Here is a 24,742-nt window from a genome sequence, read left to right on the forward strand (position 1 = left end):
GCTCCTCCTGGCCCTGCTCTCCTACAGTTTTTACCTCCCCAGTCCAACCTGTGACTAGGCCACCTGCCTACTTCAGTTTTTGCAGTTCAGTTTACCAATATCTTGAACAACTAGTCAGGAATAGGGAGATCCAGGATTGGCCAGGTAGTAGAGGGGGAGGCAAGGGAAGCCCTTTTCCTGACTGCAGAGCAGGATGAAGCCCCTAGAGTCTGGGACCCAGGGCTGCCTAGAAAGCGGTGCTAAGGAGTCCTTTGTCTATGATGATGGTGACAGTTAGGCTCGCACCATCTGGAAAAACCCTCCAAATGAACACAAATAGATCTTGCAGGAAAAAATGAAAAGAAAAAGCAACAAGCAGGGTTTGGATGGGTGAAATGCACAATTACAGTCATTTATGTGCCCTCCTCACTCATGCTTCATTAACATGCAGCGCAGTCTCTGGCACGGCTATCATTAAATGCATCAGCCAGGACACGTGGTAAGTTTTACCTGATTAGTAAAATACTCACACTGGTAAACTCAGGTTCTCACAGTAGATTCCTTCTGCAAGATTGTTTTTGGCTTAAAAGTTAAAAATAAAAAAACAAACAAAAAGGAATGGAAAGCCTCCCCACGCCCCAAACAAATCAGAGGAAACCTGCCCGTGCCCTTGCCACCAGCAGGCTGACACAAAGGGGTTAAAAGTTAAGTGGCAGTCGAGCCTGAAGAAATAAGACGGGGCCTCTACATAAGCTGAACAAGGCATCTGGGGCCCGCACAAACCTCCACCTTTTTTGGCCTCGAAGGCGGCAACCCCAGCCTCCCTCCTTACGTCCTCAGCCTTTGGGACTAAGCAGGGAAGCTCACGTTGGTGGCAGCCAAGGAGAGGGGCCGGCCTTGCCAGGACTAAAGAGGGAGGGGAGGGGAAAAGCAAGAATCTCCCACCCCGCTTCCAGGCGGAGGGGCGGGAGCATCGGGTCCCGGCCCAGAAAGCAGTGTCTTGGGCTCTGTGCATCTCTCCGGAGCGGCGCGGGAAGGATGCTGGGCCGCAGGGGCGCGCGCGCGGAGCGCGGCATGCCGCGGGGCTGGACCGCGCTCTGCCTGCTGAGTCTGTTGCGTGAGTACCGGCTGCGCGCGCGGCCCGCTGGGCTGGGCGGCCAGGAGGGTCGCCGCTCCCCTAGAGGGCGAGCGCGCAGTCAGCTACACAGAGGGAAGGGACCCCTGCCTCAACCTACGCCCCCACGCCTATAGCTGCTCCAGGCTTTGGTGGGACGAGGGCTGTGTGCACTGATTCCAGCCGGGCCCAGCGCCTCACCTGCGAAATCGGTGGGGTGGGACAGGAAGGGAAGGCGACCACGCCGCGAGTGAACTAGCTCAGGTGTTAACCTGCGGTGAGCCCCTGGCTTCCTAGAGTCGGACGGTGCGACTCCCCAGAGTTGTCTCTAATATAAAGAGCTTGAGCTTTGAAGTTGCCAGTGTCTCCGAGTTACCCAAGGTGCGGAGCGCAAAGTTGGAGCCAGAACCCGGAGAGGGGGAGGAGAAAAGCAGGGAAGTTTTACCGCTGGTAGTTGATTCAGAAAGCCAGGGTCTGAGCTGGCTGCGGGGAAGGGGGGCAGGCGCCCATCGACCACCGGGACAGGCGGAGCCAGAATTGGACATTTGGAAAGGGCGCGAAGCCAACTTGGGACCAGGCCACACGGGTGCAGCACCCAGGAGGCCCAGAAAGCAGACCTGAGTTAGGCTGCCAGTGAAGTTGGGAATGAAGAACAGTCCCTGCAAAAAAATCTTTGCATTTAAGATCGCAAAGCTGTTACAACTCCCTCTTCCGACACCCACACTCGTTCCACTGGAGAGAAGCTGGTGATGGATGGAGTTTGTTCTGCTCCCTGCCTCCCTCTCCCCACCACAACTCTCCCTGGCACCGACGCAAGATTGTCACGTTTGGGGGTTTTCTTAACCCTGCCCCGCTCCAAGTTCCAAAACTAGTGGACGGGTCAGCAGACTAGTGGACGCTCTTCCTCCCCTCATCCACACACGCTCTTAACTTCTTAAGCTCTTGCTCTCACTTTGGTTAAAAAAAAAAAAACAATAAATGTTTATTCTTAATTGCTTTCATTTGGGAATAACATGCTCCGTCTCATCTCGTTGCACTTAGAAGATTTTAAACATTGTCAGTTTTTCTCCCTTTTGCTCAAGATTCTGTTTCCAGCCCTGTAGGGCTCCCAATTCCCGGCTCTTACTAAAGGCCACCCACCACGGCCCCACAGAGTGGCCTGGGCCAGCCAGCTAGGGCTCTTTGCTCTCACTCTCCTCTGCTGTCCCTCTTTGGGTCCACCCAGTTGGAGAGAGACTCCAGGGATGGAGGAAGCTCTAAGTTAAGCTCTGGGCTGACCTGTTGGCAGCCCCAGACATGCCCCATGAGGTAGAGAAAAAGCTGTCTCAGAGGTGTCCAAGCCCTAGAATGGGGACCTCCCCTGGGTGCTGGACTGCGTCCTCATAACAGGGATGAGTTGCTCATTGGCTCCAATTCCCATCAGATGCTCCACTTTGCTTTGACTACACAGCTTGTGATGGTGACGTGGTCCTGGGCTGAGTGAGGCCCACCCTTCCCTTATTTCCTCAGCTGGCCATTCTCAGTCTCGACTTGGCCTGCAGCAATAGGGATGTGGGGGAAGCAACTTAACCTCTTCAAAACCTCAGGTTGATATGCTGAGAATTTCAGTATCTCTGCTTGGGGGTGAGGGGTAGGGCCTGGGTCCCCGTTCTCAATCTTGCCAGACTGCTTGGGCCAGTTTGTAGCTCAATGCCTTCTCTGGGAACTTTCTAGGCTGTGTGTTTTTTGAATACTAGGAGTTTTTCCATCCTGGGATATATCGAGGAATGAGTGAAATGAGTAACTATACCTTGAAATGTTAACAAAGGGGCGTTGCAGAAATTCTGTGCTATTATTACTGTGAAATTTAGGGCGGAAGGGGATTGATTATTAGTTTTCTCATCACTTACCGTGACCCAGAGCTTTGTTCTGGGAAGGTCTTTCTCTTGTCTCTGTGAGAAGTTGGCGTGAGCACAGCAGCCAATGCAAAGGAGACTTTCTTTGTTGGAAATAAGTTGGCTCTGGGCGGTAACCAGTGTCAGGGTGGGGACTGACAGGCCACCAGGTAGCATTGCCCCACAACCAGCTGGGAAGAGAACCCCATTTGTCAGTCTCAGGGTATTTGTTTCCTCTAAGCCCTCCATGGCCTGTCCTTTCTCTCTCCCTAAGGACACCCCCTAAGTCCCACCCCTTCACATTCCTCTTCTTCTTTTGGGTCCGTCGTGCTTGCTGACCCCACACCCATATCCTGTCTGGGGCTATGTGTAAGAGGGGAAAAAAGAAAAAGGAAAATAATTTTATCAGATATTTTCCAGAAGAGAGGGGACTCCACCCTTTGAATCTCTGCCACATGGAGACCGAGGAGGAGCAACCTTGGGGATCCCTGACTAATTCAGGGGTCCCCAGGGCTCCCCTTTGTAGGGCCAACCCTGCTGGCACAACCTTTGTAAATGCAAGTCTTCAGCGGCATTCCTGTTTGACTGATAAAACATGCCACCCGGGCCGTCTTTTTCTCATCCCTTTGGCTCCACCTCCTGGGGGCTTCATTCACTTGTCTTCCTCGCCTTCATTCTCTGAGTCTTTGTCTTCAAAAGCTCAGGGCAAAGAGTGCCAAGCTGCAGCAGATAAACTCCTGCACAGTCTTACAAAAACAAATAAAAGGAAGGAACAAATTCCACTTCTTATGGCCTCACTGCCTGATTTCCTTTAGACCCTGGGCAGGCAGGCCTGGGCTGACTTTCAGGGCTGGATGGTTACCCAGCTCCACCCTCGGGGTGCCTCGGCCTCCCTCTCTCATTGCCTTTGCTTGACCTAACTAAATGGCCCTGAGTGTAGAGAAGTGAAAATGTGAAGGTATGGAGTCAGAACAAAAACACTACCCTCCAGAAGAAAATGCTCAGAGTTGCCAGGGCAGAATTTCCATATTTTTCTGGGCTTTGACTCTAATGAGGACATTTTCTTCCCTCCTTGGCAAAGAAGTAAAAACACATTATCAATGACCTTTAGTCCCAAGGGTCCCCGACTTTGCTAAGGAGAAAGATGCATACATCTTGGGAGGATGAGATACAAAAAATGGGGATGCATCCCAAGGTGCACTTCCTAGGACCTACGCTCCAGAGCCCACCTGGGAATGAATCACTTTCCTTCAGATGTAAAGGCAAAGGTCTTTTGACTTAATTGGAAAGGCTGTTCTTTGCCGATTTGGGGGAAAAGAAACGGCATCTCTAGGTAGCCAGTTCCATCGTTTAAGAGAATTCCTTAAATAGTCTTCAGGTGAGAAAACCTTGACCCCAGGACGCAATTCAACAGGAAGCTGAACTGATGAAAGAAAGTGGAATTTTGTGTTTGTTGGGCCCAAGAGAGAAAAAGCTAAAGGACTGCAGGGTCCAAAAAGATATGTAGAGAGGAGGAGAGGTGCCTGGAGTAGAAGAGGAACAGTGGTGAGAGGAGGGCAGAAAAGACCTGGCAAGGAGACATTCCTTACGGTCAGCGTGGATGCTTAGCACAGTAGTGTTTGGAATTTCAAAGTTATGTGATCGTCTCTTCCGGGCTGGGCTGTAATCTTGCTCTATGTTCTCACATCCTCTGTCAACACACACTAGCCCTGTGTTAGTGGTGCTCTCGGGGAATAAAGGAATGGGTGCTTGGCTAGTCTACAGTGAAGTAATGCCGACAGAGGACTCCTGCAGCCTGAGGAAGGGGAAGCACGGAGCTTCCATCCAGGAGTCAGTGGCAATCAGGAAAATGGAGGCACAGATGACGGGAAATGCAGGTCCCCAGAGAAAGGTCAGGATATTGGGGTTCAAGTAAGTGGATGGGGTCCAAGGCATATCATTTGAGAGTAAAGGGAAGTCTCAGTGCACTGGACACACTCAGGCTAGAGATACTGGGTTTATACTCACACCTCAGTGTACCACTGACATGTAGGAAGGCATGAGCCCAGTGCTTTGTTCTAGTCTGACATGGCCCATACTCACCCAGGCCCAGAACAAGGTTGCTTCCTGAATATTCCCAGGAAATATGGGTGGCTCACTATCTCCCAGAGTAGTTCATTCCGTTTAAAAAGTTAATAATAACCCCATTATTTTAAGTATGTCTTTCCATTGCAGTGAAATTAGCCTTCCTGTAATTTCTAGTCATTAATTCTAATTCCATTCTTTGAACTACCACAGAATTAACCGGATCTTTCTTCGTGACAATTGTTAAAGACATTTCTAGTCAGATCCACTAGAAGATAAGATTCTTGAGGACAAGGATTGTTTTTTTTCTAATGACATTCACACCTAACAGTGTGAAGGAATCGTCTCTTATTTTGTGCTTCCCAAGCACTGAGCACCACGTGGTCCTTTGCACATCAGTGGTGCTTATGAAAAATAAGAATGAATAAATCAGTGAAATGAACTTTGAAGAAGGTTGTTTATTTTCCCTTCCCAAATTCTTCTTTTCTAGATCAGAGATCAGCAAACTTTTACAGTAAAGGGCCAGATAGTAAATATTTTAGGCTCTCAAGGTCGCCTGGGGTCTCTGATGCATGTGCCACTTTGTTTGATTCTACAACACTTTAAATATATAAAAGCCATTCTTAGCTCACTGGCCATGCAATAAACAGCCCTTGGGTGGGATTTGGGCCTCCATCTGTGGTTGCCAACCGCTGATCTAGATGAAATAACACTAGGCCCTCAACTGTATGACTTGGTTTCTAAAACTCTTAATTTTCTTTATCCTCCCATGGACACTTCCCAGTTTAATAAATTTCCCCTTAAAATATAGCAGCAAATGAAACTACTCTACCTAGAGGTGTTGGGTGTGAACACGCCTGATGCAATCACCCTTCAATTCCAGTGCTTATTCTGAACGCTGAGGACTATGCTAAGTGCTCTGAGTAAAACAAAGGCATAGAATAGATGGTCCTGGCACTCAAGAATTTTATAATGGAACTGAGGTGACAAGACCTATACTCAGGAAACAGCATACATGATTTGTTAGATAAGTGATGGAGTTATAGGTCATAAGGTCTTGGAGAAGCAGAAGGCAAGGGGGCTATATCAAAGACAACTACTGTTTCTTGGGCATTTACCAGACAGGCTAATTGCTTTACACCCCCTATCTCCTTTATTCCTCAAAACAACTAGAAAGTAGAAACTATTTTTATCCCCATTTTACAGGTGAGATTTAAAGAGTGGAAGAAGCTTCCCAAGGCCACACAGCTATAGATCATGGTAGACAAGCCTTCCTTCCATCATGGCCTGATTGCAGACCCCAAGCTTTTTGTTTCCAGGCTCTGCTGTCTTCTCAAAACAGGCCGTGGGCTCCCAGCACAGGCCAGTGTTTCTTCTTTCTACTACTCTATCTCCATGGGCTAAGTCACCCAGGAACTCCTCCAAGAAACTCCTCTTGGGCGGGGTGCTACAACTTGAAAGGATGGGTAGAACTTGGCTAGGACATCAGAAAACAGCACCACCAAAATAATAAAACTAAGGGTCTGTGAAAAACAAGATCAAGTACAGGAAAACCCATTCTCTTGAAACACAGGCATTTAGTTATGTAGGTAGCAGAGCTTTCTGAATCTCTGAGGATTTGTGACCCCCTTTTAAAGGCAAACGGAATCTTCAATGTACTAATTGTCGGTAGAAATCTTATGAAAATTCATTTAATGTTCCTCTGCTTCCTTAAGTGCACCAATGAGAGAGGACTTGGGCCTTCTTGACTCCGATGTACCATAAGCATAGTTTGCTCCCGGTGCAACTCAGTGACATCGTTAAGTAAGGTGTATATATTTATTTACTCCTACCACGAACAGCTCCAGACTAATGTGGGTTTTGATACTCATGTCTGTTTGTCATTTATTTCTGTTCCTTCGCTTTCAGCTGCTGCTTCTCCTTATTGTTTGTTTCTAAGAGTCTCTTTCTAATTTTTAGTTTTAACGAGTATGTTAGATATCCAAGCTCGTTAGAATTGTGTGTAAAATAAGAATAATTGCCCCTGAATAAGTACCTGTCAGTTAAATGAATGACTTTTACTACATGAATTTTGTGGTATCTATTTGGCGTCTTAGAATCCTCATTTTGTTAACTTCCTGAGACCTTGTCTCCTCCCCTTGCTCCAAGTTCAAGCGTTGAGGTCAAATATGGTACCTAGGGTCAAATGGGGTCCCTAGAGAGACACAGTTAATAAAGATGGAATGAGAACTAAGCAGAGAAGATGGCATTTCACTAGACTTTACATCATTCTCACGCTCTGTGGGGTGATAATAAAGGCTGTGCCTCCAGTCTAGAATGGAATATAGTGGCGGTTTCGTCGACTACCTTTTAGAATCTGACTGGTAGGCTGCTATGACTCCCCTGCAGAGTAGGGGATCAGAAATTCAGGTAAAATAAAGGTCAAGATTTGATGGTTTAACGCCATGGATATGTGTGGGAAGATAGGATAAAAAGAGGTCTGTGGTCAGTCTCAATTCTTATAAATGTCATTCCTTCAAGACCCCAGTCTCTTCATGGGCACTCTATAAATGAGGCCCTGGAGATTGTGAAACCAAGAGACTCCCTCACTGAGAGTCCCTAGGCCAGTATTGACTCCCAAGGCCCTGCCAAGGTGCCCCCTTGTCCTACACCAGCTTACACATACCCCACACTCAGCCTTGCTTTTCTCCCTCACCGCTTTGTCCAGTTTCTCCAGAGTCTCAGAAGCTTCCCTGCTTACCCTAGGCTCAGGGACATGAAGCTGAGTCTGGGGTCCTGTTCTCATTTGCAGACGGATCCTGCTACATGAGCCTCAGTGCTTGGCCCAGTGGGAGGTGGGAGGAGGAGGCTCCTGTAGCTGGGAGCCCGACCCTAGTGCATTGGTAGCTGGCCTGGGCCCATGGTTGCTTCATTCATCTGGCACAGGCACTTCTGTCCTCAGAACTAGTGGCAGGTCTCTCTTCACATCTGGAAAAGTTCAAAACTGTTTGTCTGGGTGAAGGACGCCCTGGGGGAGGGGATTCAAAAGCATGACATCACCTCAGCCAGGCCCAGCTTCCTTTGGGGAGAGAAAAGGGCTGGACCAGGCTGGGCCAGATGGGATTCCCAGGAATTGATGTATTGTGGGGGAAGAGGAAAGGATGGGCAGGAAGGCTGATATCAAGGGGGGGTTCCAGCGGTGCCTTGGAATGGTTCCTTGAGAGGATGACCCTTCAATTCAGTGTCCAAATGTTCCCACCCTCTGCCCCCTACAGTGAATTCACACCTTACGATCAGATTGCTGAGAGGCTTCTATTTGAGGACAGAAGAAGACTGGATCTGCTTCCCCATCTATCTTATTTTGATAAACGCACCCCCTAACTAAGCCATACAGGAGCCCCTCCTTTGCTCTCCAGAACTACAGCCCCTCTGACCCTCTGCTCTAGAGTCAGCTAAGCCTCAGTGGCCCTATTCGTTTTCGCCCGCATGAACTATGGCCTTCCTTCTCTGCCAAAACCTTGGTGATTCAGATTCTCATCTTGAAAATGGAGATAGCAATAGTATTTTTTTCCTTTCGCTCACCTGCCACATAATATTGATATGATAGTTGTACTCACTGTTACTATCAATCTCCTTGCAGCAGGTCGGGGCTGGAGGTAGATGTGGGAGAGTACGACTTGTCACCACCTTAAGGAGAAACATTCTGGGCCCCAGGTTCATTGCCTTGAAACTGAAACCTAACTTCCCTCTTGTTGCTGAGGGAGAGAAGAGGAGGCCTTCTGCACTGCTATTTACCTGGAAACCTCTGAAAAACACAGACCTAGTTCTCAACCAGGAAAATTGGTTAGGGATGGACCCTCAGGAGCCTTTCCTCAAGGATGGCCCTGCTGAGTGTGAGCTCTGGATGCCAAGTCCACCCCTACGTTCATTAGGCCCAAGCCAAGTGTACAATGAGGCCCTCATATTACACTTCTAAATACTTCCAAGTTATAAAGGCCAACCAACTGATAAATAAAGTATCTTCTTTCCTCTTAACTTAGAAAACATATCTTCGTGGTCACCGGGGAGGCCAGATTTGAATTCGGGACTCTCAGAGCCCTAGAATTCAGTGCCACAGTGTGGTTAAGCAGGGGGAGATGGCCCTTGGCTCCAGTGCACCCTTCTTCTGTTCTTCTTACCCATGACTCTGGCCCACACTATAGGGGATCTTGATGCATGTAAGGGGTCCCCCGCCCACACATTTACACTCTAGCCCTGTCCCTGCAAAGAGCCCCCTTTGCTGTCCTGGGCCTTGGAGATGCACACTTGGTGCTGCAGTCCCTCCTAGAAGGATGCGCTGTGACAAAAGGCCTGTGCAGCTCCTCAAGTGGACGGGGCGTTGTAAGATTTCTGGTCCCCAGTGTATGATCTGGAAGAACGGGTACTTGTCTTTGGCCCCTGGACTCCTCATGGTTTGGGGGAGGGCAGGGCAGGAGGAGGAACCGAGTATGAACTCTAAAATGCAGGGCCCAGGCAGGAATCTTCTCCTCCCTGGTCCAAGGATGGGATTGCTGGGTACCCCAGGAAACGTGGAAAGGCAAGGACCCTTGTGAAGACCTTCAGAGAACAACTTGATGCGGGAACATGATCCTATAGCAATTTAACATGTTTTCTCATTGATTCTCCCAAGAATCTTTGTAAGGAAAAACCCTCACTGTAGAGATTGGTACACACTCACACACACACACACACACACACACACACACACACACACACACACACACACATTAAATTACATAGTTATTGGCAGAACTAAGTTCTCTAGCTCCCCACTACATCTAATGAGAGACCAGGCCTTATGTTTCCTAGTCTATCATTTGGACTTCTAGGGCAGAGCTTCCTGAAAGAAATCTTGGGGTTGCTTACTGAAGGTCTTCAACCCAAAGAAAGGAGACTACGTTTAAAGGCCATGTGGAAAAGAATGAGGGGGATTTGGGAATAGGGAATTCTAGGAAGGATAGAAGATTTTTAAGGGGATTATATAGAGAATGGTGGAATCTAGTGATTATTCCAAGAATCAGTTTGGTGGATGGAGAGTGACAAAAAGAGAGATGGATACATTAAAAAGGAAACGGGTACATCTGCCCCACATTTTAGATCTTTGTAATATTTATTCAGCTATAATTTGATCTTTTAATATTTTACTTAATATGTTATAAACATTGCCTCATATTCTCATGTTGCTATAGTTTTTTCATAAGTTTTTTTATTTGTAATGATTATAGTATGTTAGGTACATATTGCCATTTGTCCTGTTGTAATTCACTTAGTTGCAACTTTTCCCTCCTATAAATAATACTATACATACTATACTAGGCACTTGATACATACAAGCTTTTCCTTCCCTCTTTCCTTAGGGAAATCTACTAGTGGGAAATTAGTTGCCTGTCCAGAAGGATGCTTTTGTTGCTGCTGTCTTGGCAGGGATGGCAGGGGATGTTCTAGACGGATTCTACCTGAAACCCAGAAATTGAATCAGGTGACCTCATGAGGCTCCAGGACAGTTTAGGTTCTGACTATTCTTCCTCGTTTCCCTACAGCCTCTGCATTCACAAATGTGACTGAGTCGGATAATGTTACCTCAGAGTCATCTACCACAGGAACATTTTCAGCTGTTCCTACAACTGTATCCAACCAGGAAACGGTAACACCAAGGACTCCTGAAAGTACCACGTTCACACATGACTCTCAGGACAGCAATGCGACCATAGCAACCAACTCAGGTAAAGAGTGTTTGTCTCAGGCCCCAGAGGGATGCTGCTGGTGCTTGGGTAAAGCATTAGATGTCTGCAGACCACCCCCCGCCCCCACTTTTGCCCACAGATGAGAACGTACAAGTGCCTAGTAATGATGGCTTGGGATCATGTTAAGGATGCCTTGAAATAAGTTTCAGATCATTCTTTCTACAGTGTCAGCTTTCTCAGGCCAACACCTGGCAGCTGATACTGATCAGTAACGCTCCTTGTACTTCTGCCCTCACGCTGTGTTGAACTTAGTGATAAAATAAAGATTAAATGAGAAATCTTTAGACATCTCTGATCCCTTCTAAGTGAAGGAAAGCGTGTACAGGTTCAAACTGGGAGTTTTTGACTTCTTTAGGGTGGACCAGCATCCAGTTAAGTTTTGAATCTTGAGGGCACCTCTAGTACATTCTAGATTATAGCTGTGGCTGCAACCGCTGGCTTGAAATCAGCTTGGTAAAGGTTAGGACATCAGATAACTCTTAACTCTCCCAATTCCCTTTTCTGGGTTAAGTTATTGCCTATGTCATTATCTATAAGGTCTTCATTCAAGACAGTGAACTGAGATGTGTGTGTGTGTTTCTGCAAATGTGCACACATGGGCACTTGTGTTTTTGGTCTATTTCAGAGACTGCAACCAACATCACATCTACCTCTGAAATCTCCTCAGTTCCTGGAACCATGGGCTCTTCTACGCAGACACAGACCTCTTTAACCGTCACAGTGTCTTCCACCCCAATCAACTTTTCAGCTGCAGATACGACCTTGACGCCTAGCATGTCACCTGGGAATGTTTCAGGTCCCCCAGACAATGGCACCAGCCTTGTGACGTCTCCCCCATTATTATCTTCTACCCCAACTACTATCAAGGTGGGTGAATTAGGCCAAAAATGGCAGGTTGCCCCTCACTTCATATGTATACAAGCTCTCTTCCCCTCAACCTCTTCTCATCCCAATCAATGAGACTTGGGTTTGGGTGATTAGGAATTAGCATGGAAAATAGGAAGCTTCAATATTGCTGAAAATTCAGGATAAGGGGAGGGGAAAGGTGGAGTCAGGTGGCAAGGCTTATCTGTGCCATGAGTATTGCATTTCCAAGGGAAAGCAATAAAGGGAATTTGAGGTGCATCCATTCCTCTGTGTCTTTTTCCAGCACTTTTTGGTCTGAGCTTTGACCAGGGCACCTTTTCCCCTTTGGCCATACTTGCAAACCATCCTCCTTGATGGAGCTGCTTTTCCCAAAATATTTAGGACAAATACCATTTCCTCTATGTGAGGAGGTTTGCTGGCTGTGCCCGGCATAGAGAGGCAGTGTGGAACTTGGCAGACCAGAGCTGGTGAGCTCAACCTGCCCTTGTCAGCCGTGGGGCTGGTGGCTGTCAACAGCATTCAGCAGAAAGGGGAGAAGACATGAGGATGTGGAGCCTGAGAGCTGGCAAGCAGCGGGGCAGGGGGCTTCCTGGCTACGGTTTGTAAAGGAGATAGAATAGGAATCTGGAGAGTCCTAGGGGCCAGGAAGAAAAAGAGTGTCACGGGGATCTACCCAGCCCCCGTTATCTATTTATCTGTATGGCCTGACTGCAAGTGAAAATTCACTGGAGGGAAAACAGACTGAATGGGAAAAGATCCTCTCCTCTTCCATTTTTACACCATCCAAGTCAATGTTTACCAAGAATACATACTTGCCTGCAAGCCCAGGCCGGTCACAAAAGTTGTAATTATCTGCTGGGGTTAGGGGTTGAGGTGGAGGAAGAGTGTGACTATTATAAATCTCTAGTCCTCTAACACATTTTTAAATTTCTTTTTCTCTAAAATCTCTGGAGAGAGTACTTTACATAAATCAAACTGGAAAAGAGGTGGTGAAGAAATGAGGGACAAAGATACTGGCTTATTTACTTTGTTTTTGTTTTAATACAGGGAGAAATCATATGTTCCAGAGGCGAAGAAGTGAACATGACACAAGGTATCTGCCTGGAGCTAAATAAGAACTCCTCTTGTGTAAGTCAAACTTCCCCCCACCCATCTCTATTCCTTGTTCCTCCCTCTCCTCCCCACCAAGCCTTCTGAACCCCTGAAGTCATCTTGGACGGAGTGTACTTTGGTGGGTGGAGGACTGAAGCTGGTCAGGCGGCTCCAATACTGAGCTTTGGGTTTAGGGAGTGAGAAGCCCCATCTGGTGGACAAAGAGGAAAAAGTCTATTTTATTTACATTTACTAAATGGTGTTTTTTTTTTCCCCTCCTCTGTAGTGCATTTAAAATATACAGTCAAATTTAAGTTTCCTTTTATGTTAAGAAAGTCCTTTGTGAAATATAAACTAGTCACCTAAAATATTAATTTATTTGTTGTTCTTATTTACATGTAATTCTTTAATCCATATAGAATTTCTTTTGCTATAATGCTGTACTTTCCATATAACCATTTTTCCTAACATTATTTCTTGAGTGGTCCTTTGTTGATTGGAATGCTTCTTTTAGCTTACGTTAAGTTTTTGTATGTCCCTGGGAATATTCTTTAGAGCTTTTTTATTTGTTCAGTTTGTCTTATTTTTTTGGCCAGTTTTAAATTTTAAAGACTATATTATACTTTTACATTATAATACTTTTAATATCTAGCCAGGAAGGTCTTTGCTCATTATATTATACAAAATGTAAAGTATTTTCATCTATTCTTTTAGAAAAACTTCAGGAACATCTTGTCCAGACAGAAAAAAAAATTTTTTTTAATTGAACTACTCTAAAATTCCTCCATTTTTTCTGATATTCTCTTGTATTGTTGAGCATCCTGTTTTTTTTAGTTTTAACATTTTTCCTATAGGTTTTATAGATTGCTTAAAGTTATTTATGATATAGATTTCCCATTATATATTCCAATTGATTGTTGCTAGCATGTTAGAAAGTTAATTAGGTTTTAAATTTTTATCTGAGGTTTAGCCATTTTCTTTAACTTGCTTATTAATTCCAGAAGCTTTTTAGTTGATTCTTTTCTGTTTTTAAGGTAAGCTGTCATGTTATCTACTACAACATGTTGTTTTTCCCCTCCTTTTTAGTAGTTATGCCTCTTGTTTCAGTTTTATGTCTTATTGCATTGCTAATAATGTACAGCAAGTGTTAATTTTTAGTGATGATAGCAGACCTGCTTGCTTTGTTTCAATAAATCCCAGTTTCCCGACAGTAGTAAGGCTCTAGGTGAAGGATGGGACAAGAAGAAGAGCAGTATTTACTTGTAGAAAAAGAAAGAAAAAAAACATTTTCTTACAAGTTGAGAATACATTTAAGGGAATGATATGTGTGATGTGTGACATACATAGATTGGAAAGGGCCTGGGCAAGACTAATCTGTAGAGGGCATTAAATTACTTATTTTGTCCATTCTAACTATTAATATCTTACCTGCAATTATCAGTTGGGTGACTCTGACTCAAAGATCTTTTAAAACTATACCTAAGAGAAGAATTTAACCTAAGACTTTAAAAAACAACAGAAATTGTGAAGACATAGCTCACACAATGGAATAACTAAATACAATTTGCCAAACAGGTAACTTAAACATGAATATACAATGTGCAAGTAATACTGCGTGTTTCTCATGCTGATTTTCAACTCTGTTCATTAAAAAATATTGCCAAACCCTTTGCCAATTGTAGCCAAGGAAACTGACCATCTATTTTTTCTTCTTCTATTTCTGCCATCTTGGTTGAGCATGTATTTTCTCGTGTATCACACAGGTCTGAGCCAGAATGCTAATTCTCTGTGCCAACAATTTAGAGCTAATTGCAGTGTCTGCCTGCCTATTGCTCTTCAAAGCTCACGTTTAACTAGGGTCATCATATAAAACAAGTGCCAGAAATTTACTGTTACTCCAGAAATAGTTTCTCTTATGTTGCTGTGGGCTCTTTCATGCTGTCGTCTTTACTGTCTAATCTATGTGTATTTTGTGCCACAGATGAAAAGGTCTTCACTCTCCTCTGAAATTTGGGGAGGATCTGTGAGTAGTGATAGGGAAAGAGGGCAGTTTCCCCAGTGCCCTAAATAAGGCTCTGCATGGCCACAACGAAGCAACTCTGGCAGCACTAGGGTAGTGCTATTGCTTCATTGTCCTTCCACGACTATCAATCCCCTTTTCTTCCTGAGGGTTCCTCTTCCTCAGACCCAAGCAGCAGTGCCTTGTAGGACTCCTCAAGGTCCAAGGTCATTTTTCCTCAGTGAGCCATCCTTGTTCCAGAGTTTTTAGCCACAGCTCCCGATTGTGTCCCAGATGCCTTTTCCTTGAGTCCTACTGCGTGATTGTCTGATAACCAATCTGTTCCAAAGACTGTAAGTAGAGTAGTGTTAATTTTCCGTAGGTCGCATTTGTGCTTTTGGTGTCAGAAGGCTTTAAAGTACTGGTTCTTACCGTGGGAAACTCAGGCCCTACTCACAATGTCATGAGAAATCCAATCTCATGAGAGTTTGGATTTCCCCAACATCACGTCCTTGAGTACTTATGTAATGTTAGCATGCTCCTACGTCTATATTCCCATAATAGAAATACGCATGCATTGTTCTCAGCTACCCGGATACTCGTTCTGCGTTGGTACCTACTGAGCATCCAACATGTTAGCTCCCATTCTGTAGATTCTCTAGACCTTTTTTCTGTACCTGCGTTCTGCAGACATTTGTATTCCAACCACTCCTTTTGCTTTCCATCCTTCATCTCTAGGCAGAAGTCACCTATTTCATCCAGGGAGAGGAAAGGGAAGGCAATCCCAGACTCTTCTCAAGCCCCTGGTACCTCATCTCAAAACCCTCACTAGCCGAACGTGTCACTCTAAGTCTGACTTTCATTTTCTCTGCCGCAATGTCAAGTTAATTAAGTTTTTGTGCTTGTGGTTTCTCAACTAGTTTCTAAAATGTGCGAGTACCTTATTCTCTTATGCTATGCCCATTAGTCCAGGGGAATCCACACACACACAAAAAGTTCAATGGCAGTAAAATACACATAACGTAAAATTTACCACCTTAACTATTTTTTTAAGTGTACCGTTCAGTAGTGTTATGTACATTCACATTGTTGGGAAGCCAATCTTCAGAACTCTTTTCATCTTCCAGAACTGAAACTCTACCCCCATTAAACAATTCCCCACCCCCATCCTCCTAGCTCCTTGACAACCACTGTTCTATTTTCTGTCACTATGAATTTAATGACTCTGGTACCTCACATGAGTGGGATCATACAGTGTTTCCCTTGTTGTGACTGGCTTATATCACTTAGTATAATGCCTTCCAGTTTCATCCATGTTGTAGCATGTGTCAGAATTTCCTTCCTTTTTAAGGCTCAATAATCTTCCATTGCATGCATATACCCCATTTTGTTTATCCATTCATCCACTGATGCACACTTGGGCTGCTTCCACATTTTAGCTATTATGAATAATGCTGTTATGAACATAGGTGTATAAATATCTTTTCAACACCCTGATTTCGATTCTTTTGGTTATATACCCAGAAGTGGAACTGCTGGATCATATGGTAATTCTTATTTTTAAGTTTTTGAGGAACTGCAATACTGTTTTCCATAGCAGGTGCACCATTTTACATTCCCATCGACAGCGCAAAAGGGTTCGAATTTCTCCACATCCTTGCCAACACTTGCTACTATTATTATTTTTTAATATAGTATACTGGGCATGAAGTAGTATCTCGTTGTGGTTTTGGTTGACTTTTCTTAATGATAAATGCTGTTGAACATCTTTTCATGTGTTTATTGGCCATTTGTATGTCTTGGAGAAATCTCTATTCAAGTTCTTTACCCACCAATTTGGTTTTTAGAACTACCTTTCTTTAGAGCCACATCAGTTTATACGCAGAGGCTTTGTTTACTCTGCTAGTTTATATGCAGAGGCTTTATTTACTCAGCTAGTTTATTTACTCAGCTAGCTCACATCACATTTATCTGTCACACTGACTTCATCTGAGGTGGACTGCCTCCAGCCTCCAGATTATATCCGCCAGGCCCACGCCTTCCTTGCCCTATGCCCAACACTAAAGGTCAGTTTCCATGCAGAAAAAATAACTTACAGATGGAGGACTAATGAAGATAGTGTGTCTCCTGGAAAGAGCCTGAAATCTGGAGACAGTATAACCTCACCCTTGGTCAGCTGCCCACTTTTTGTGTAGCAGGTCCTTTAATTATTCCAGACCCTATATGAACATAGAGGTTGTGCCTGCACTTTCAAATTCACACTAAAGTAAACCAAATTATTGAAAGAGGGAGAGGGAGAGGGAAAGGGAGAAGGAGAGGGAGAGAGAGAGAGAGAGAGAGAGAGAGAGAGAGAGAATGGGGCAAGAAATAGTCAGCATTGGGAAATATCTTAAAGGTCATTTAGAAAAAAATACCTTTCTTTCTCTCCCCACTCCAATGCTTAACCTTCTTCTTTTACACGTTAAGAGTCTTTGCACAGTTTGAGGATGCTAGAAAGTTTGCATAGTTTTATTATTGTGGTTATTCTTTTTGCAAAGTAATATGTGCTAGCAGACGTCGTTAGGGGCTCGCAAATCTGATTCTCATGAGCAAAATGGCGAGGCTGCGAGTTCCTCCTGCCCACCCTCCATGATGTCTGCCCACAGCCTCTCTTGGGGGAGGATGTTTATTTCAAGCATCCGGAGAAGCATTGTGCTTTGTTCAGGATCCACCTGCTCGTCTCCAGGCCCAAACACAATTCACTGATGCCGTTGGATTCCAGAGTGGGAGGCTGGCTGCTGTTATTCCCTTGAATTTAGTCCAAGAAGCGAAGCAAAGGGTGGAGGGACTTTGTGTGAAGGCCAAACCAGTTGGGATGTTAGCTTGAACAACAATTCACTGAGTTCTTGTGTTTATTTGGTGCTATGCTTCATGCAGTCTGGGTTCCAAATTATATCATCTACATCCACTCCCCACACTAAGGAGTCTTACAGTCTAGTCAGAGAGAAATGACAACAACAGTAATATGATTAAGCATCAACATGTGGATTCTAGATGATACAGTATATAACGTATTGCTATTATTCATAGTAATAACTGCCATTTATCCAGTGCACATTAGGTTCCAAACACCTTGTTGGGTCTCTTCATACAACACCTCCTTACTCACCACAGCAACTCAGTCTTCAGCTGAAGAATCTGACACTCAGACAAGTTGCATGACATGCAAAGAATCTAGTAAACAGCAGAGCTAAGGTTGATGTCCAATCTGATGGGCAGTAGGACCAGCCTCATGAGGAGGTGAGATTTGAGTGGAGTCTTGAAGGACGGGAATCCAAGGGAGAAGGCAGTGTTCTTCATTCTCCTGTCGCAGGCTCCCCCACCCTGGGCTTCCTCACTGTGGTGCCCGCAGTCAAAGGCCTCTCCTGCCACCCCTGGCTTCTCCTGCACACATTCTGCCTGTTCTTCAAGGCCTATATTGAGATGTTTCTGATAACCCCAAACCAGATGTATGCTCACCCTCCTTTGAATGTCCATAGCACTTTAGTTGTACCTTTCTTTGGTACTTGCCATGTAACTAGCTCTGCGACCTCTTAGACTCTTTGTGCCTCAGTTTCTTCATCTATGAAATGGGCAGGATGATAGTACCTGTCTCATAGGGTTGTGTAAGGCCTAAAGGAGTCAATATGTGTAAACACTTAGAGCAGCGCATGAGACAGTAAACACCATTTATTTTCATTGCCGTGCACACAAACTGAGAGCTTGGACCATGTGGAATTTATAGCTAACACACACACACACACACACACACACACACACACACACACACACACACCACACCACACTCATGACACACACGCAGAGGTTTTCACACAGTGTCTTATATTCAGGGCTTGATACATGTCAGAACAGCTGAATCTGGTTGAGGTGCAGCTTTTTAAGACTCAGCAGACTGATGGAGGTGCCACTTCGTTTGGCTTGTTTACGTTGTGCAGGGTCCCTGTCCCTCTGTCCCTCTCAGGAAAGGGACATATTTCAACCAGAGACTGTCAGAAATCAAGAGTCATCCAGGCAGGCCTTCCGTCCTCATTCAGACAGCGTGGTGTTAAGGCAGGTGTAGTGCTCCAGGAGAAGCCATGTAAGGCTCTGAAGAGAAATGGGCCTAGAGAGGAAGGTGACTATTGATCTTAGCCAATGTGGTGTGCGCACTACCTACAGAAAATGCAGGTTTAAAGAGGCAGATTTCTCCAGAAGCAGAGCCTTTATCCAAGGGAGACCTGAAGAATGAATCCTTTTCCTGAGGGGTGAAGCAGCAGTGGCCTGAGAATTCATTTCTCTGAGACCTTGGCTCTTGGGGACCTTCTGAGGCTACCATTGGCCTCATCTTTCTGTGACTTGGAGGTTATGTAGGCCTGCTCCCCTAGCCTCATCCAAGCCCAGTGAGTTTCACTCAGCTCCCTGGCATTCCAGCTGATGGAAGAAAGCTGGCATCTGAGGCCGATGTTGACCTTGCCTTGTGCAGAAGCAAAGAAGCCTGGGTTTTCCTGCTTTGGGTCACAGCAGTAGGAAAGTACCCAGGCTGCTTTCCAAACTGGGAGGGCCCTCTGGCCTTGCCCATGAAGCAGTCCTGCCCACAAACAGGAAGCTTTCTCCTCCATGGAGCCTCAGTTCTTATGACCCTCACATACCTCAGGAGTTTTCCCCTAACAGGAAAGTTGTCAGAGCTGTTCAGGCATTTCCTCCTCCACCATCTGCCATCTGGACAGAGGAGAGAGTCTTAGTTTCCATTCCTTTCCTGTGCAGGGGTGGCCACTCTGGTTGGAGGCTGCTGGAATAAATCCTGAGAGGTGTGAGAACAACGTGTTGGAAGGGCACAGCTAGTGTTTGTAGTTCATCCATTTCCTAGGGCTCACTGTTGAGGAATGATCAGAGTTTATCCTCTGAGTTGAGTTCCTGAGTCCTATTGTCCAGTCAGCAACCTGGAGGAAGATCTATGAACCTTAAACACATGGGTTCCATGCTTTTAACGGAAAAGGGGAATGGAGGACTAAACAAAAACACCATTTCCATTTGAGACATAATCTTTGTGAGATCCCCTTGGAAAGTAAGAGGGAAGGGACCGAGGATCCCAGTGAGTCTGTAGTCATGGATTTGATCTCCACTCATCACTTTTCTTGGCTCTCCTCCAATATTTGGAAATACCGTAATGTTGAAACAAAGAATTTTCTCCTCATTCGTATTATACTATTAAGATTTCCTGTTGTTTGCAATTTGTTCTGAATCAATTTGAATAGTATATGTGTACATGGAAATCCCTAAATAAGAAATTTCCTAAATTTGTTCTCTGGCATCTTACAGATGCCATCTTACACATGAGACACTAATACACATGTTTTGGTACAGAGACATTTTTGAGGTGTTTTGTTTTTTTTTCTTATTATGTTCTTTCACATATATAATTCGTGATTTTTTTTTCCCCCAGTTTGAATTTTATAAAAAGGATCCTTCTTGTTGAGGGGATAACAGTGTGAACTTAACCAGAATCATTGTCAAGACTGAGTGCAGTTTAGGGCATCCTAGTAACTTCACCTCTTACTTGCCATTTTTCTCTGTCTTCCCAGGAGGACTTTAAGAAGGACCATGGAGAGGAACTGATCCGAGTCCTGTGTGGGAAGGATCAGGCTGAGGCTGAAACCAGGAGGTGCTCCTTGCCCTTTACCCTGTCTGAGGTGAGGCCTCGCTGCCTGCTACTGGTCTTGACCAACAGAGCAGGTAAGGTACATATTTGTCTTGGGGGCTAGGAAGGGAGTGGGGCTGAGGTTAGAGGACGCTGAGTAGAAATCAGGCGTCTTAGCTCAGAGAGTGCAGGTGCCAGGGAGAAAGGCGGGGCTGACTTTGGTAGAGGCTCCCCTGAGATGAACCACCCTGGCCATCAGAGCATCTTCTAGAACAACATAGGAGGATAGAGTAGGATGAGCTGGTCCAACTTCGAGATTCAGTACCTCCTGTTTCTAATTCTAGAACTTTCCAACAAGCTCCAACTTCTGAAACAGCACCAGTCTGACCTGAGAAAGGTACGTTGTTCTAAGATGATGTGTCGGGCATTCACTGAGGTAAGGGAGAAAAATCATTATCTTCTCCAGACCTGCCCTTCCTACCTCTGTATCTTTCTCCAGCCGTCTTCACCTTTCTATGATTGAAACAATATTTTACAGTGTCCCTTAGTTAAGATGTGTCAGCCTTGAATCCTATTTAGAAAATCCTGGAGGTCAATGTCTTCTTGTGTTCGTTCACTGTTGAGTCATACCCAGGGGTCTAGTGTAGGATGAATTCTTTTCTAAAACTCACATTGCACAGGTAACTAGGCTCTCTTTTCTGTCTTCTCTTCAAGCTGGGGATCCAAGACTTCACTGAACAAGATGTTAGGAGCCTCCAGACTGATTCCCCCCGCAAGATTTTGATTGCACTGGTCACCTCGGGGGTCATGCTGGCTATCTTGTGCACCATTTGCTATTTCCTGATGAACCGCCGCAGTTGGAGCCCCACAGGAGAAAGGCTGGTCAGTCTTGGGGTCCAGGCCAAGGGAGTACGGAAAATAGTGGTGTTCTGGGGAGGTCCATGGACAAGTCAAAAAAATATATAGCAGATTGGAAAGGGGGCACTAACTGGGGCCAACCCACATCACTGTGGTAACAGATGGTTCATATCAACTATTTGTTATTTTCCCTGGGATAGTTCAACTGGGTACAATCAGAACAGGCTGCTAAATCAGCCACTTATTTGCAAGCACATTAAATGGCCACAAGTACCACTTGGCTCACAAGAAGGGGACATGTGGAGGAAAAAATCTACTCTCGCAGTGTTCTGGATGAGGAAGGACAAGGCTGGGACTTGACTCTTGGTTCTGGGCTGGGGAGGTTATTATACCCTGGGGACTGCCTGGTTTCTGGCGGGAGCTGGCTATTGAGCTGCAGTGGCATGGTGTGGTGCCTCTCCTCTGTCCTTTCTCCTCTAGGAGCTGGAACCCTGACTGCTCTTCAGGAAGAAAGGAGTCTACACATGCAGCTTCAACGCCCCTTCTCCCTCCTACTTCCTTTCTTTCCCACCAGTGTCTCACTCCCCTGCTTACTAGATAATGCTCCTTTATTTATATACCGTTTAGGGTGAAGACCCTTATTACACGGAGAACGGTGGAGGCCAGGGCTATAGCTCAGGCCCTGGGGCCTCCCCTGAAGCTCAGGGAAAGGCCAGTGTGAACCGAGGGGCTCAGGAGAACGGGACCGGCCAGGCCACATCCAGAAACGGCCATTCAGCGAGACAACAAGTTGTGGCTGACACCGAATTGTGACTCAGCTGGGTGGGGCAAGGCTGGGCAATGTCTGGGGAAGGGACCCTCCCAGCATCTGACCACTGCTTCCCTGCTGGAGGTGCCATCCCTTACTTTCTCCCTTTTCCACTGCACACACCCTCTGAGGCTTTTACTAGGGCCCTGTACTGCATCACCTTGGGGTTCTCTCCACCTTGGGGAGAAGCAAGTAACCCTGCCCTTTACACATTCAGCAATCTGACCCCAGATTTGGGTCTTCTTTGAGTAAAGGCATGATGGGGAAAAGCCAAGGTTCAGAGAAGCTTCCAGTGGGGGTTGATGACCTTGCAGCATTTACACATGACCCCTTCCCTCTCCCTCCCCTCTGCCTCATTACAGGAACTCCCAGGGGAAAGCATAGGTTTTTTCTGGTCTACAATGTCCTCCCAGGAGTCTCTGTCATTTCTGTTACTTCCTTATATTTTTTTCTCTACTTTAGGGAAATCAAACCCACCCATTGCACTTGCTCCTTTGCAATGCTATAACCAGAAAAACTTGTCTTATGCCATGTCCCTTATGTCCCCTCCAAGTCACCGTGGATTCAGCCACCAGCTTCCCTCTGGCTCTCCAAGTTCCCCCCGAGCTCCACAGGTTCCCCTCACATCTGTGTATAGAGAGCTGCCCAGGTTTCTGGCTGAGCCTGGAACTGGGCTCCGAGGTTTAGAACAATGTCCTGGGTCTCTGTGTTTGGGAGACAAGGTGGAGCTGCAGGGACACACACGTTGCCACTCGTGGGGGCAAATGGGAGAGTATACGGCTCAGTCTTGGTCTGTCTGGAGCCTTGCAGGGCTTCTGTTTGGTCTCCTCTTTCTCCCTATGATTAGACTGGACAGGAACATGAGACCAGATCTTTGCACCAAGCCTCCTGAGCTGTGTGTATCTGAGGAAGCCTCTTGCTCTTAAGCTAGGTCCTGGCCTTGTCCTCTGATCTCGATGGCTTCCTCCTTCTTCCCCGATTCCTGGGGTGAGCTGTGTCCTCAGTTCCCCAGTAGATTCTTCTGTCTCTGCCTTCCCCACCCTGACCCCCTTCACTGCTCTGCACCCCTTGTGTTCAGGGCCTCGGGATATCTCCAGAGGACCCTCACCACAAGCCGCCTCCTCTGTGGGTGAGCAGGTTCTCTTTTGTTTTTGTTTTGTTTTTCCCAGAGGGGTGAGCAGGGATCCTGGTTTCAATGACGGTTGGAAATAGAACTTTCCAGAGATAGGAAGATTGGGTGGATTTTTTTTTTCTGAATAAAAAATGGTGTGTAAATACTGTAATTAAAGTGATAGTGAAACACATTTGTTCTGTGGCTCTGACCCAGCTGGATATGTCTAAATGCCACAGCAGTGTGTCTCTCCAACAGATCTGGCTGCACTGTGCAGTGATGGTAGGGAAGGGCTAGCCAGGGAAGGGATGGGACTATCTCAGGGGACACAGGTACCAACCAGGATGCTGCCCCTTGGGCTAAGTCTGCGAACTACTCCCCTCTCTGCGGGAGACAGAAGAGGCTGCCATAGTAGCTGGACGACCCTAATCATAGAAAAAAAGGCAGACCACAATGCAGCAGGGGCCTTCAGGATGGGGGGATGGTATGCTGAGAACTTAGGAGCCATACCCTTGCGAAGACCTTTCAGAGAAGAGTCACGTTCTGGTAACTGTATGCAAAAAAAATGCAAAACAAAGGGAAGGCACCATGCCCTATGGACCCTGCCCCTAGCTGGGAGCAAAACAGTAAAGGACAATGTGGGGTACTTCTGCTTTAGAGATCTGGCTGCCAGCTCCAGGAGGGGGTGGTCTCCTCCCTCAGCCTTTAGACAGCTGGCCTAACTGCAACACCTTCTGTACCCACACCACCTCCAGGGCCTAGACTCCCCCACCCCCACCCCAGACCATAGGAAGTGGGGGAGGGCATGCTGACGGACACAACTGAGTAGCTTCAGGAAACACTCCCAAGTGTGTCAACAGTGGCAGAGGCCGTTGGGGCCAAACAAAGGACCCTTCCATTCTTATCTCACCAAAGCCAGACCTTTCCCTTTAGCACTGCCCCACCCCCACATCCCCCTAGTTTTCTCCAAAGCTCTAACCAGAGGTTCCTCCCCAGGAGGTGAAGAGAGATCTAAAGGCTTCCCTGGAAGGTGATGGCTGATTGTGGGAGGGTGGAAAAAGAAAAGATGGTAATCCGGAAAAAGAAGTCAGGTTGGCCTCCATCCATCTAGTCACACATCCTGCCAGGAGAGTGACAAGATGAGGGTCTGGCCAGTTAGGGGTGGCAGGGAAAAGGGGTGAGTACAGGGTACAGACTCCCAGGAAACATGGGAAGAGGAGAAAGAGCAACTGAGTCTTTGAACCGCCTCCAGCCTGAGGCCCAATAACCTCGGGGTATTTTACCCCGAGTATGTCAGAGTGTACAGACTTTGGGAGAAGGGGTGCATGTGTGTATATTTAAGGGGTGGTAGGGTGGTGACTAGTTCTCTCTGATGGCTGGACTAGTTTTCTAGAAAATCAAATTTCCCCTTTGGCCTAAACATCCTGGTGTGGCAATAGCTCCACCTGCTGGCCTTCCTGGGATCCTACCTCTCAGCTTCAGTTCATTTGCCTCCACGTTGGGTTTCTCCTCCCTTGAACAGCCTAGTCCAATCTATCTGATACACGAAGCTCATGTA

At 46.2% G+C, this 24,742-nt stretch overlaps 1 protein-coding gene across 2 annotated transcripts; it reads left to right on the top strand.

The window, feature by feature from the left end:
• Positions 1–866: 866 nt before the first annotated feature.
• CD34 (CD34 molecule) lies at positions 867–23,377 on the top strand. Of its 2 annotated transcripts, none has more exons than XM_019713817.2 (8): positions 867–1,096; positions 10,590–10,772; positions 11,419–11,660; positions 12,708–12,788; positions 20,352–20,502; positions 20,752–20,804; positions 21,122–21,289; positions 21,893–23,377. In XM_019713817.2, the coding sequence occupies exons 1-8, from the start codon at positions 1,018–1,020 to the stop codon at positions 22,076–22,078; spliced, it is 1,143 nt and encodes a 380-aa protein (XP_019569376.2). In that variant the 5' UTR covers positions 867–1,017; the 3' UTR covers positions 22,079–23,377. The 2 variants fall into 2 exon arrangements, with proteins under 2 accessions (XP_019569376.2, XP_019569378.2); XM_019713819.2 differs by having other exon boundaries at positions 907–1,096; positions 21,746–23,377.
• Positions 23,378–24,742: the final 1,365 nt, after the last annotated feature.

The sequence above is a fragment of the Rhinolophus sinicus genome, linkage group LG17, assembly GCF_036562045.2.
Source record: "Rhinolophus sinicus isolate RSC01 linkage group LG17, ASM3656204v1, whole genome shotgun sequence".
NCBI classification, from domain to species: Eukaryota; Metazoa; Chordata; class Mammalia; order Chiroptera; family Rhinolophidae; genus Rhinolophus; species Rhinolophus sinicus.

What these genes read in the sequence shown, in the direction of transcription:
- CD34 (XM_019713817.2), top strand. Translation starts at nt 1,018, where the DNA reads ATGCTGGGCCGCAGGGGCGCGCGCGCGGAGCGCGGCATGCCGCGGGGC. An exon ending in GACCATAGCAACCAACTCAG is followed by an intron (nt 10,773 to 11,418) that starts GTAAAGAGTGTT and finishes GGTCTATTTCAG; the next exon opens with AGACTGCAACCAACATCACA. An exon ending in ACCAGTCTGACCTGAGAAAG is followed by an intron (nt 20,805 to 21,121) that starts GTACGTTGTTCT and finishes CTTCTCTTCAAG; the next exon opens with CTGGGGATCCAAGACTTCAC.